This window comes from Ranitomeya variabilis, chromosome 7 (assembly GCF_051348905.1).
Source record: "Ranitomeya variabilis isolate aRanVar5 chromosome 7, aRanVar5.hap1, whole genome shotgun sequence".
In the NCBI taxonomy this organism is placed as follows: Eukaryota; Metazoa; Chordata; class Amphibia; order Anura; family Dendrobatidae; genus Ranitomeya; species Ranitomeya variabilis.
This window is the reverse complement of record NC_135238.1, coordinates 175,456,797-175,471,546: the sequence shown is the minus strand read 5'-3', so window position 1 is coordinate 175,471,546 and position 14,750 is coordinate 175,456,797. Positions and strand designations below refer to the sequence as shown.

General features: G+C 41.8%; 1 protein-coding gene across 29 annotated transcripts in view; it reads left to right on the top strand.

Annotated features, from left to right (window-relative positions):
* Positions 1 to 14,750, top strand: part of LRRFIP1 (LRR binding FLII interacting protein 1) — a 127,806-nt gene that overhangs the window by 90,935 nt on the left and 22,121 nt on the right. For 21 of the 29 annotated variants that reach the window (XM_077272324.1, XM_077272321.1, XM_077272319.1 and 18 more), the window contains 3 exons: positions 1,109 to 1,201; positions 7,866 to 7,977; positions 8,814 to 12,347. In XM_077272324.1, coding sequence (XP_077128439.1) covers positions 1,109 to 1,201; positions 7,866 to 7,977; positions 8,814 to 10,264 — 1,656 coding nt within the window. In that variant the 3' untranslated portion in view covers positions 10,265 to 12,347. Of the gene's footprint in view, positions 1 to 1,108; positions 1,202 to 7,865; positions 7,978 to 8,813; positions 12,348 to 14,750 lie in introns of those variants that run through there. The other 8 variants (XM_077272332.1, XM_077272329.1, XM_077272330.1 and 5 more) reach the window with 1 other exon arrangement.

Below are 14,750 nucleotides of genomic sequence, written 5' to 3'. Positions count from 1 at the left end.
GTCTAAATACTGTGCTCACACCAACATAATATATGGCTTTGTGCAAAAAATGTACATTTCATTCCAAAAAAATGGATACGACACATTTTTATGGGGGTTATATATATATTTGGTAAATTCCAATAATATCAAAGTTTAATGGATGCTTAATTTAAATTGCATAGCTTATTAAAAGCTCTTAATATATATGTATTCATAAAACCAGTGTGATATAAAGCGGGGATCACAGGAATAGACATTTGTCAGGACTTCCTGACCGTTACACCATTGAGGAACAATACAGAAAGCCGCTATCTTGCCAGAACTAGCTGATAACAGAAAACAATAGAATGACTTTAACCAAACACCAAATGTCAATGTGCTTTAGATGAACCCTTGATGCACTTTAAACATTAGCAGAAAGTCGGTGAGATTTTTCGACCATCTCATCTGGGGATGTCCCTTGTCAGATAATGTTGTGGGGACAGCAGGACTTCACAGTTGGCATTTTAATGCCTCATCCGTTTGCTTTCAGGAAAGGTAAGCGGCAAGAAGAGTCTGGCAGAGGCTTTCTCCTCTCTCCATGTCGAAAGCTCTTAAACATTCTGCTGAGCCAAGCATTCATGTATAGGGGGGAATCGGGAGAGATCGGTCAACAGTTTTCTCATGTGTACAGCCAATTTAGATAGCTGGGGGAGGAATCTATTTCTTTCTACATTCCCCATACACATGAATACTCATTTATGTGTTCCCTATGTGGAGAGCAGAGTAATCCATGGCCGGGCTGATTTAGCAACAGCATATCCAGCAGGAGAACAGATGGAGGGGCATTTGTATTACAACTGCACGCTCATTACCTCCTCAACATCAGCTGACGGAGAACATTGGGGGTCCTCGAACATATCACACATTGGGCGGATTCCACAGAAATCATTGCATTTGGCTTTAATGTGTATGTGGGCCTGAATATTCCAATTAATCAAGTTGAATTAAATCCTCAAGTGTACATAATATTATCAAATATGGAAGAATATGTGGGACTGTTTTTCATGCAAATGTTCACATTTGTGTTTTTACCTTTTTCAATATCATCTTGCATTTTCTTTCTTTCTGAACCCTGGAAGTGCAGGCTCTGGAGAGACAAAAAGAGTTTTTTGATCCGGTTCGGAGTGAGCGAGATGCCCTCAGGGACGAGGTGACCCAGCTAAGGGAAACATTAAAGGTACAATGGATACACTTTTATTCTGTTTTATTATGTATAGCATTGTGAGGTCCATGCATATGATATAACGGACACCATCTGTAAAGGAGGGCTATGAAAAGGATTAATGGGAGTCTGCTATTGATGTGTGATAACTTCCTTCTAGTCTATTAGAGTAGCAACCGGCTGAAATCTTGTGGTGGTTGGTGGTTCTACCAGAATAATAATATTAAAAGAGGAAAAAAACACCGGATTACGTACCGGTAATGCTCTTTTATAGAGCCACGACAGCACCCACTGAGAGAGGGGATCCGCCCCTAGGAACAGGAAACCCTACGGAGAGATAAAAGGGGCGGTCCCCCTCGCTCCCACAGTTTGGGTTACAGAGATTGCGAGGAACCGCCCACAAGTTTTAGTAGGTCATTCTATATTAACATTTCATCTTTGACTTAATCACGTATATTTACAAGAACCAATCACCCTTATCAGTGCTCATATGCAAACTAATATATAAGGGAGGGAAGTGAAGGGGTGCTGTCGTGGCTCTATAAAAGAGCATTACCGGTACGTAATCCGGTGTTTTCTCTTCGCCACGACAGCACCCACTGAGAGACTTTCAGAGACAGCTATTTGGGGGGGATTATCGTGTTAAGAACTGATCTACCGAAACACAAATCAGTGGAAGCAGATAGATCTAATCTATAGTGACTATAGAAAGTAATAGGCGAAGACCAGGTTGCGGCCTTACATATGAGTTCTATTGGAACCTCTGCTCGCTCTGCCCAGGATGATGCTATTGCCCGGGTTGAGTGTGCCTTTACAGTCTCGGGTGGATCTTCCCCTTTAGATGAATAGGCCAGGTATATCGCCTCCCGAATCCATCGAGATAATGTGCCTTTTGTAACACCAGCTCCTTTCCTTTGACCCTGGAAGGAAACAAAGAGAGCCCTGCTCTTCCTCCAGGCGCTAGTCCTGTCTAAGTAAGTCATTACAGCCCTTTTCACATCTAAGGTATGGTATTTCTCCTCTTCCTGATTTGTAGGATTATCATAAAAAGTAGGAAGAAGAATTTCTTGAGATCTATGAAATTTAGTACATCTCTTAGGTAGGTAGGAAGGGTCTGTTTTCAGGACGATTCTATCTGGAAATATTGACAGAAAAGGAGGATCTACTGATAGTGCCTGTATGTCACTTACCCTTCTTGCCGATACTAATGCGACAAGAAGAGTAGTTTTGAGAGTAACGTGTTTAATGTGAGCTGAGTGTAGTGGCTCAAATGGGTGACCTGTCAAGGCCTCAAGGACTAGATTAACATCCCAAGGCGGTATGCGGGGAATCTGAACTGGTTCTGACCTCTGGCAGGCTGAAATAAATCTAGTTATCCACCTATCACCCGCTACATTGTGACTATACAATGCCCCTAGAGCAGAGACTTGTACTTTTAAGGTATTAACTGAAAGACCTAAGTCACGTCCTTTCTGGAGAAATTCTAAAATGTTAAGTATAGGAATTTCGTTTGACAAGGCCAATGGATAAAGACTTAGAAACTTCCTCCATACTCTTACATATATAGAAGTAGTGGATCTTTTCCTACTTAATAATAGAGTATTAATTACTTGATCAGAGAAACCCCTTAATTTCAGCAATTGCCTCTCAAATTCCAGGCTGTCAACCGTAGACCCTTCACATGAGGGTGGTTGAATGGCCCCTGGAAAAGAAGATCCTGATCCTCTGGGAGAATCCATGGATCTGAGATGGACATAGCTCTGAGCAGGGAGAACCATGGTCTCTTTGGCCAAAATGGGGCAATCAGGATTATATTGGCTTTGTCCTCTCTTATCTTCCTGATTACTGTTGGTAGAAGTATCAGAGGAGGAAAGGCATACGCTTTCTGAAATGTCCAGGGTACCTGGAGAGCATCGAGAAAATCGGGTTTGTCGGATTGGAACATTGAAGCGAACTTTTTTAATTGCCTGTTGTCTCTTGTAGCGAAGAGATCTACCTCTGGTAAGCCCCATTTTACGGTTATCATTTTGAAGATTCGATGATTTAAAACCCACTCCCCTTGGTGGAGGGTATGGCGACTGAGGAAGTCCGCTTTTGAATTGTTCACTCCTCTGACATGTAGTGCTGATAGAGACAGTAGATGTTTCTCGGCTATAGTTAGGATGTCTTCGGCTATAGACATGAGTGTTCCTGATCTTGTTCCTCCTTGATGATTGATATACGCTACTGATGTCATGTTGTCTGACAGAATCCTTGTATGTGTTCCGTGTAGCTGCGGAAGGAATTCACAAAGAGCGTGATGGATAGCTTTCAGCTCTCTTATATTAGACGAGTCGTCTGACTCCGTAACCGACCATAGACCTTGGGCTACCTGATCTCTCATATGTGCTCCCCAACCACTAGGACTGGCATCCGTGAATATTGTGTTTGAAGGTTTAACTACCCAGGGGACCCCACTAACCAAGTGATCTGGTTCTAGCCACCAGGATAGGGATTTAATTACATCTTCAGAAAGGGAAATTTTACCGTCTAGATGACCTTGTAATTTTATTTCCTCATGTAAAATTGCATATTGTAAACACCTTGAATGAAATTGGGCCCATGGTACTGCTGGGATACATGACGTGAAGGAGCCAAGGAGGGACATGCCTTGTCTTAAAGATATTAGAGGTTTATCTATTACCGACTGTACCTTATTTCTTATTGTCAATTGCTTGGATTGTGGTAAAAAACATTTTTGGCTTATGGAGTCTATTATAATCCCCAAGAATGTTTGTCGAGTAGTTGGAAGAAGTCTAGACTTTTCCCAATTCACCAACCACCCTAGCCTCTGCAGGGACGAGACCATATTACACAATCGTTGGTGACATTGTGACGGGGAGCTTCCTACCACTAAAAGATCATCAAGGTACGGAATTATGAGGGTATCTTTTACTCTTAGGTATGACATTACTTCCGACATTAACTTAGTGAATACCCTTGGAGCTATTGATAGTCCAAAGGGCATTGCTGTATACTGAAAGTGTCGTATACGTCCATTCAACACAATCGCCACGCGGAGATATTGTTGATGTTCTATAAAAATTGGCAGATGGTAATACGCATCTTTTAGGTCGAGTACCGTCATAAAACAATGGGGAGACAACAGTTTTATGGTGGATCGGATAGACTCCATTTTAAAGGTTTGATTCTGCAAAAAGGTGTTCAATTTTTTAAGGTTCAATATGGTTCTAAAAGATCCATCTGGCTTTGGGATTAAAAATAGAGGGGAATAGAACCCCTTTTTTTGCTGAAGAAATGGAACTTCCACCAAAACCCCTTTGGCTAGAAGGTTCAATACCTCCTGCTCCAAAGCCTCCTGCTGTAACTGGGTTTTTAAAGAAGTCAATAGAAATGAGTCCGGCGGGACTCGGGAAAATTTTAATTTTAGGCCGAAGGTGATGATACTATTTGCCCAAATGTTCGAGGTTATTTTCTGCCATTGATCTGAGAAGGAAGACAATCTACCTCCGACAGGCAGATCTGTTCTAACGGGGTTTTTCCTCAGTTTTGTAAGGGCGCTTCCCAAAAAGTGCTCCTCTCTGTCTGGTGTCTCTAGTGGCCCAGCGATCTTGGCTCTTGAAATCCTTCCTCTTGTTAAACATGGGCTTTCGGAACGCCCTCCTATAAGATGGAAGGTAATTATTATTAGGGAAGCCCTTTTTCCTCTCCCCTGCTTTAGTCAGGATCTCGTCCAGCTTAGTACCAAATAGGTACTCACCCTGACATGGAAGACCACACAATTTGGATTTTGTCTGGGGATCGCCTTTCCAGCCCTTAAGCCACAGGGCTCTACGTGCTGCATTAGTCAGCCCCGCCGACTTGGCCGCTAATCGTATTGAGTCAGCAGATGAGTCTGCCAGGAAGGCTGTAGCACCCCTAATTAAAGGTATAGAGGCTCTCAACTTGTCTCTAGAGAGACCGTTTTTAAGTCCTTCTTCCAAGTCATTTAGCCAGACTAGCATGGACCTAGCGGTGCATGTAGCTGACACAGCCGGTTTTAGGGCTCCCGCACAAGATTCCCACGCTCTTTTAAGGAGAGAGTCGGCTTTGCGGTCCAAAGGATCTTGTAGTGAACCTGAATCCTCCACAGGTAGCAGGGATTTTTTAGATGTGGAAGCCACTGCTGCGTCTACTTTTGGGGCTTTTGACCAGGTTGAGAATTCCTCATCATTAAAGGGATAACGTCTCTTTGAAGATGGTGGTAGTCCCCTCTGCCCCTGGCTTTCCCACTCTTTTTTAATTAAATTTTTAACTGCTGCTATCACCGGAAAGGAGGGTCTTTTCCTTTCGGACAGCCCAGCGAACATTATGTCCTGCTGTGTTTTAGGGGTCTTAGAATCCTCAATGCCCATAGTGTTACGGACAGATTTCACCAGGTTATCTATACTGTCGGTGGGGAAGCACGTATCTTGATCCTCATCCGAGGAAACATAATCCCTAGAAACATCCGAATCTGCATCCTCTAATTCGGAAGATTGGTCAGATATGGGTGAAACATACTCTCTTGTCCCCTTAGGACGCGTTTCTTTTCCCGAACTATGCAGGGCTTGTAGTTCTTCTCTAATCAACACTCTAATGTCCTCAGATTTAACAGAGGCCTCTTCCCGTAAGGTGGAATCAATGCATGGTTTACAAAGTTTCTTTGTGTAACTATCCGGAAGGGGCTGAAGACATATCGCACACTGTTTGTGTTTCGTTTTTTCAGTACATTTTGCCTAGAGTGTTAGAGAAGAGGGGACAGCAATCAGCTTAATAGGGTAGATGTACACTCACCCCAGTGAAGCGTCTGTGAAGGTACCGGCTGACGGGGAGGAGACTGCAGAGGCTTGCTCTTTTTAGAAGATCCACTCCGCTTGGAGCGGCTGCTGCTGCTGGCATGGCTGCGAGGAGTAGTTGCGGTGGCCTCAATAGAAGACATCGCAGGGTCCTGTGCCGAATCCATATTGGACGCCGGAGCGTTACCGCCGGCGTCCTTTTCACATGGGGGCCGCCATCTTCTTCCTGTTGAACCCGGAAGTGCTAATCACTTCCGGGTCGCGGCCATATTTCATATGCCCGCGCTGTCACCGGCACCAGCGCCGGCGCCGTCTCCTCCCTCTCCTCGGAAGCTTTTCAGCCTATACTTCCGGGGGACATACCGGGGCTCCACGCCGTATAAGCGCTCGCCGAGGACGGCGCAGCGTTCCCCATTACAGCGCTAACTCCCCGCAGACGTGCCGGATGATTTTCTGTGAGCCAGCACTCTCCAGCCCTGGCCTCACAGCGTCTGCCAGCAGAGGGGGGAAGCTGACACCAGGACCCCCGACGCTGCTTCCAGCTCTGGAGCCCTTGCCGTCCTCACAGGTAAACTGCACAAGCGGCATCCAGGCTAGGCATCCTCTTCTCCGTGGATTTCCCATAGGAACAGGAAACCAAACTGTGGGAGCGAGGGGGACCGCCCCTTTTATCTCTCCGTAGGGTTTCCTGTTCCTAGGGGCGGATCCCCTCTCTCAGTGGGTGCTGTCGTGGCGAAGAGAAAAAAAAAACTATCTGCGCTGGAGTCAAAACGGTAAGAGGACCATATGTGGGCAATGACTCATAAACTCATTAAAACTACTACGAATAAATATAATAGAAACATATGTGTAATAACCTGGTGATGAAGGAACCAGAAAGGTACGACCGCTGATATAGTTGTCTTTCTCCGCTGTGTCTTGGTGATGTTCTGTTCGTTCATGTAATCCAAGGTCAATGCAGTCTGTTTTGCAGGCTTGGCAACAAAATCTTTTAGATTTACGAGGTGCAGATACTGTCCCGGCCGGTAACAGAAAATCTCGCACTCGTTATCTCTGTGCAGACCTCTGGTCCTCTTACCGTTTTGACTCCAGCGCAGATAGTTTTTTTTTTCCTCTTTTAATTGATTATTTATATTGTCACAGTTGGTAGTACTGTGCAACTATCAGCTGCAGGTCTCAAAGGTGTGTTAGCGCTTTTTGGTATATATATCCTTAGAATAATAATATTGCCACCAGGAGATGGAGTGAAAAGGGGGGACAGCCTTTGGTGCACAAAACAACATATGAAACCTCTTTGTATAAGAATTGTAGATTGATCGCAGTGTACCATTGTTTGGGCTACAGGAATGGTCTCCCAGCTGCAATTTTACATCTATGGCAGAGGTGCCGACCTCGACAGAAGAATGATCATGAGATTTGCAATAAAATATATTGTCTCTCTCTGTGGCATCCACTTGCATTGCTGTAAAAAAAACTCTTAAGAAGGAAAATGCTGAGATTGTTAGATAAGTTAACTTGTAACAAGAAATACCTTGTACTGTCATACTTCAGACTCCCACAGCTTTTCCCATCTAATGTTGGCAGTCGTAGATTAAATTTTTTTTCTCCGTTTTTGGAGAAAAAAATAGGGATTCAATGTTCTTAAATGTGAGACTATTAAATGTCATTGTGGTTTACATTGATGATTAGAAAACATGTTTAATAAATTGCGGTAACTACCTGCTTTCCTTTAACCGTAGGTTTCAGAATTGCTTAGTTTGTTAGTTCCTGTCTTGCTGGAAAGGCTTTCTCGCTAACTGTATCCACCACGTGACTTGTCATTTCTTTAGCAGCTGACTTTTAGTTAATTCTGTTGCGTTTAGAAACACGGCATCGTGCTGGACTCTGACGGTACCCTGAATGGTGACTCTTCAATAGAAAACCATGTAAATTTCGATGGTCCGCCAGATCCTCCTGTCCGGGCCGTGTCAATGGGTAAGTGATAGTGTGAGCTCTTCTCTCTCTTTTTTTTTTTTTTTTTCAAGCTTCTCCGAGCCGTTTCTCTTTCCACTAACCCTGCATGCCGTGCTTTGTATAACTTCTGCTGCCTATTACCTTGTAAGGGTATTCTTCATCCAAACCAGACTCCTTGTTCCAAAGTAGAAGTAGACGGCTGTATAAAGGCAAGCTAGGCTATAAAACAAGTATCAGATGTAGACTGCAGCCGTTGTTCACACCTGGATCAAGCTACTTTGTCTGGTAATTATTAGTTATTTGTCGTTTGTAGTCTTTCCCGTTCTGTACATGAAAGGGCTACGGCCTTATTTGTGATGAGGCACGGGATTATCGGAATGTTATAATCTTTGGCACTTGCTGTAGAAGATCTCAACCTGGCTGCCTTGTTCCTTTTTGGAAATAATCAAAGTGCCTTAAATGTTTAAGGAAATCTTTTTCTAATCCCAATCAACATGTTTTTTTTAATCTAGTTACAGAAGATCACCGCATTTATATTTCACAGGTCTTGCTGATGTAGCAATAAAGTTTTACTGTCATTTTTTAAGTATTTCGCAGCAAACTGAACCCTTCCAGAGTAGACTGAAGAATCTCTTTTCAGACTGTTAAAAATCTGCTTTGCTGTATGTTACTTCTCTTCAGCAACCAGCCGGGGCTTCAAACGGTGGGTTGTATAACTCTGCACTATCCAACCTGTTGCTTTTCTACCTACTCTCAAGCAGAAATCATTCATTCCCTGTCTTTCTCTGACCTCTGCTGGGGATGTGGCTTTAGTAAAATTGGTGGATTCTTCATTCTTTTGTCCGTGGTTTTTATAGGAAACACAGAAGAAACAATTGAAAAAAAGGAGACCACCTCGGTGGTGGGTGAAGGTCCACCTTCTCAGATTGAGCAAGATAGAGAGAAAGTTACACAAGATGCTCAGAAAGAAATTCCGTTGCACCCAAAGGGTGGAGATGTAACACATGAGAACAATGAGAAGGAAAATAACAGCAACACCATTGTGGAAATGGAACCTGTTGATGTCTTCAGCCATCACAAATCTGAAACCAACGTGGATGAGCAAAAGGAAGAGACATCTTATGACACAAGAGAAGATCTGCAGAAGATGTCACTAACTGAAGTTTTGGAGAACTTTTCAGAGGTAGACGGTGACACAACCTCAAAGCAGAGTGATATAAGCCCATCTGGAAGTGATGTCTTTCAGGATGCTATAGATTTTGTCGATGATCATCCCATTACAGTGAGCGCATTTTATGAAGATGACGTAGGTTCTTTGAGTGATTGTGAAAAAGAGGAACCCAAAAACAGCCAAGAGGAGAACATCCCTAAAGCTGATAATCATTTCCCTATGGGTGGAGTGGCTGAAACTACAAATGAACCTGTCAATATTTGTAAGAGTGCCGAAAGCTCAGATTTAGAGGATAAACAGGACCATAAAAAAACAAGCATCAATCTCGAAGATCTTAGTGCAGAGTTGTCAGAAAACATAACTAGTGATAAAAATGTAGATCTAGAACATGAAGTAATTCTGGCACAAAAGACCGAACCTCAGCTGTCTTTCCTGGAAGAATCTGGGTCACAAACTCTTGTGGATCAAAACCAGAACGCTGAAATATTGTCTGCTCCCGAGAAGAGTGAAGTAATTGATCAGAGTGAGATTATTTCGACAGATGAACAACCATCACAAGACACTCTATTACCGATCACCGATTTAGTTGCACAGGTAGAAAGTGAAAATGACAAAACATCGGACGTTTCCGAGTCTTGCTCTGTTAGCAAAAGCAATAGTGTAACGGAGGAAGAGTCTAGAACAGACTGTGTCATTCCAGGGGACAGTGGTGACCAAAACATACTTAAACCCATCCCAGAGGAAGAGAGACAGGATGTGTCTTTGGAAAGGCAAGATCTTAAGGTAGCGGACCAAAGAGAAGATGACTTAATACCTCATGACCAAGATTGTGAGAACATCCAGAATGCAGATGATACACTGTCAAACACAGCTGAATCCCCAAAGGAAATAGTTCCACCTGAGGTTTTCAGTAGTGAAGGTGAATCCACACAAGAGGGTGAAGAAACAGAGGATGATGATGAAAAAGATGATACCGTGAGAAGTGAAAAGTACACCGGAGAGAGTGAAATACCCTGTGCTTCATTAGGATCGTCAGTGGACAGACAGTCTTTGGAAGATATTCGGATGGAAGGTGACTCCGATAAAAGTCCAAGGAGAGGAAAAGGCAAAAATAAAGACGACTGTGTGGTTTCCTGATGACATGATCGGTTATTTTGTAGATGTATATGTGGCACTGCTGAATGTTACAGAAAGTTTATGCTTTTGCACTAGTACTACTATCAATTGCTACCAAAGTGGCTGTATATCTAGATACTAAAGTACAGGCTGGAGGTGTACCCCTCAATATAGTTTTCAATTTTTTTTCTCTTTTGTAGGCTCCTGTTTGTGAATTTGTATTTTGGGGGTGAATTTTAAGTATATGAATATTATAGTAAAAGGCTTTTTTCACATATTTTATCTGGGGCCTCACCATTGTTTGAAGTCCATGCCAATGTTGAAAATATATCTGTACTTATCTTATTAATTTCTGTATCAGTATAGAATTTAAATGAGCTTAATACGAGTGAGGCCGGCCTCACAGTCCAAAACTACTGCTCTCGAGGTGAAAGTTACCTAAGGGGAATTTTTATGAAATGTCGCTACAGGCCATATTTACTATATAGACGAGTATATCTAGAACTGCCTGGCTTAGATTGCATTTGCACTTCCTCACCTACCAGTGATAGGACATATGTTCTTCTATTTATGTGTTCTGAAATAATCTTATTTGACCCATTAGAGAAACCGCTAAAAATGTCCCAACCTTTTATAATCTAATTTATTTACATATCTGATTACTTTACTGTTCCTCTAAACAGATCTTTTTTTGTTGTTCTTGAACCTTGTTCGGATGTTCCTACTCCAACCAAATCGCAGAAAAGAAACAATGTTATAGTTTTATAGATGTCACGTATAGTTTTATAACAGAAAATATTATTTATTTCTCTCGTCACTGGAGTTGCGTGATTGGAGCTCACATTCCATGTAAAGCCTAGTATGAATGCTCAAGAGAGTAAGATGGGGGAAAAAAAATCATTTCTTATTGTATATGTCTGTCCTGTATGCTTCAGATGCATACACAGTTGTAATGTTTCTTTGTGCGATTAAATTGAAGTGCACAATAATATGGTGAAAGATTCTTTTGCACAGAATTATGACAGATCTAAAACAGAACTACAAATGCCTGTTTTAAAGAATTTATACAGAATATGTATTCCGCTTTAGTGTTTGAGATCTCTGATAACAGGCGAGGTTGCAGAAGAAATGTAGATAATTAAATGTTGTTGGCAATTTAGCGTAGCTTTTAAGGCGGAGTGACACCGAAACCATGAGGAGTTGGGTATCCGCCACTTGCCTATTGCAGACTTCTACCTAGTCAATCATAGATCATTATAATAATTTCAACCTAATTTTCAGCTGAATTACAACAATATATAATCCTAAAATTGAGTAGCAATCACACAGTCAGCAAAGACATAGACCTTGTTTGAACCCGATGTCTTTTATATTACGATACAAGCTGAAATACCCAATCTTGTAGCATTTTAGAAAGCAAGTTCATGGATTATGGCTGCAAATATTTATAAAGGGAGAAGAGTGCTACTTTTCCTGATCTGAAATATATACAAATGAATGGAAACTACCGTGCTTGAATTCTAAAATGATAGAAAGTGGTAAGTTTGGGAATTTCTTTGGTTAACCCTCATAAGCCTGATATTATATTAGATACTTGCCTGGTCAGATCCTAAATGAATACACTACCCTAGTTATTTTATGGCGCTGAATGCTCGTTCAGCAGCGCTGCATTGCCATCATGTGGCAGATCGAGGACACTGTATTATTTGGGCAAGATGAAGTATCTTGGGTTATGTTCTTGTGAAAGGTTTGTGACAAATCTACTTTACATCTATGCCTTCACTAGAACATATCAGACGATGCAGAATTTAAAATATTTCTTGTAACCCTACTATAAAACTATTCACTTACTGTGTGTTCGCTACTTAATGCGTACAAAGTACTTGGGCCGTATCGTTTTTCACTTTTAAACACATTCACATTTTGACAGCTTTGCTTTCAGATACACAACCGGTATAAATACGGCAATACTGTCTTATAAATTGACATTTCCTGCTGAAAGTAATAAATGGATGATGTCTACAGGCAATGCGAAAGGAAGAAGATTGTTTTAAAAGAAATCTTAACTGTATATTATGGAAATAAACTTAGTTTTGAAAAAAAAACACAGAAAATGTATCCTGATTTATTTACACCTAAAATATTTTTTCTTAAATGGGATTCACTTTTTCAAAAGTTATAAGGGCTAGCATTTAACAAAAAGTTATCTTGAGGGTGTTCTCTAATATACATGTACACTCACCGGCCACTTTATTAGGTACACCATGCTAGTAACGGGTTGGACCCCTTTTTGCCTTCAGAACTGCCTCAATTCTTCGTGGCATAGATTCAACAAGGTGCTGGAAGCATTCCTCAGAGATTTTGGTCCATATTGACATGATGGCATCACACAGTTGCCGCAGATTTGTCGGCTGCACATCCCAAAGATGCTCCATACAAGGCAGGATGGATCCATGCTTTCATGTTGTTTACGCCAAATTCTGACCCTACCATCCGAATGTCGCAGCAGAAATTGAGACTCATCAGACCAAGCAACGTTTTTCCAATCTTCTACTGTCCAATTTCGATGAGCTTGTACAAATTGTAGCCTCAGTTTCCTGTTCTTAGCTGAAAGGAGTGGTACCCGGTGTGGTCTTCTGCTGCTGTAGCCCATCTGCCTCAAAGTTCGACGCACTGTGCGTTCAGAGATGCTCTTAGGCCTACCTTGGTTGTAACGGGTGGCGATTTGAGTCACTGTTGCCTTTCTATCAGCTCGAACCAGTCTGCCCATTCTCCTCTGACCTCTGGCATCAACAAGGCATTTCCGCCCACAGAACTGCCGCTCACTGGATTTTTTTTCTTTTTCGGACCATTCTCTGTAAACCCTAGAGATGGTTGTGCGTGAAAATCCCAGTAGATCAGCAGTTTCTGAAATACTCAGACCAGCCCTTCTGGCACCAACAACCATGCCACGTTCAAAGGCACTCAAATCACCTTTCTTCCCCATACTGATGCTCGGTTTGAACTGCAGGAGATTGTCTTGACCATGTCTACATGCCTAAATGCACTGAGTTGCCGCCATGTGATTGGCTGATTAGAAATTAAGTGTTAACAAGAAGTTGGACAGGTGTACCTAATAAAGTGGCCAGTGAGTGTATGTGTGTGTGCATATACATATGATGCATATACGCACACATTTTTATATATAAACACATAAATATAAAAAGGTGTGTGTGTGTGTGTATGTGTGTATATATATATATATATATATCTATATATCTCATACATTATATATATATATATATATATATATATATATATATATATATATATATTCATTCATGTAGTCCCCACATAGGCAAGGCAGTCAAATTATAGATGTTCATATGCTGTGTAATAATGAGAAATGATACAGGGGAAAAGTATTGAATACAGGAAGAAAGAGAGGAGCAAAATGCCATGGAAAGTCATGGCACCAGCTGACTTATATCAGTAATTAAAAAGTAATCCAGCCACTTAGTGAAAAAATATCAGCTGGTTCAGTTCAACTGATGGCCTTAAAAGGTGTCTCATTAACAAGGTGCCACACGAGAAACACTTCAACCTTATTGTTGCAAAACATACTGATGGCATTGGTTACAAAAGAATTTCTAAAATACTGAAGAATCCAGTGACGTACTGTTGGTGACATAATCCAGAAGTGGAAAGCACATTGTTTCACCATATACAGACCACGACCAAGTTCTCCCCACAAAATTTCAAACAGAAGAGTGAAAAGAATTATCAGAAGAATTGTCCAAGAGTCAAGGACCACCTGTGGAGAGCTACAGAAAGACATGGAATCAGCAGGTGCCATTGTTTCAAAGAAAACTATAAGTAACGCACTCAATCTCCATGGCCTATATGCATGCTCACCACGCAAGACTCCATTGCTGAACAAAAAGCATGTTCAAGCGTATTTAAGTTTGCTCAACAACATTTAAACAAGCCTGAGAAATACTGGGAAAATGTAGTCTGGTTGAATAAGACCAATATTGAACTCTTTGGATGCCATAATACACACCATGTTTGAAGGCCAAAAGGCAATGCATATCACCCCCCAAAACACCATACCATCAATGAAGTTTGGAGATGGAAACATCATGGTATGGGGCTGTTTTTCAGCATACAGCACTGGCAAACTTTATACATTCTTGATAAAAATGTTGCCATTAGTGATGAGCGAGCGAGCGTGCTTGGATATCATCCGAGTATCTTGTGTGTGCTCGAGTAATGTTTGAGTCAGGTGGGTGCATATTTTGCGGCTATTGGACAGCTGCAACACATGCGGGGATTGCCTGCTTGTTAGGCAATCCACGCATGTGTTGCGACTGTCAAACAGCCGCAAAATATGCACCCACCTGACTCAAAATTAATAATACAGCATTCCCAAGATACTGTGAGAACACCCGGGCATGCTCGGATAACACTATATCTGAGCACATTTGCTCATCACAAGCTGCCATCTACCCGGATAATGAAAATGAAA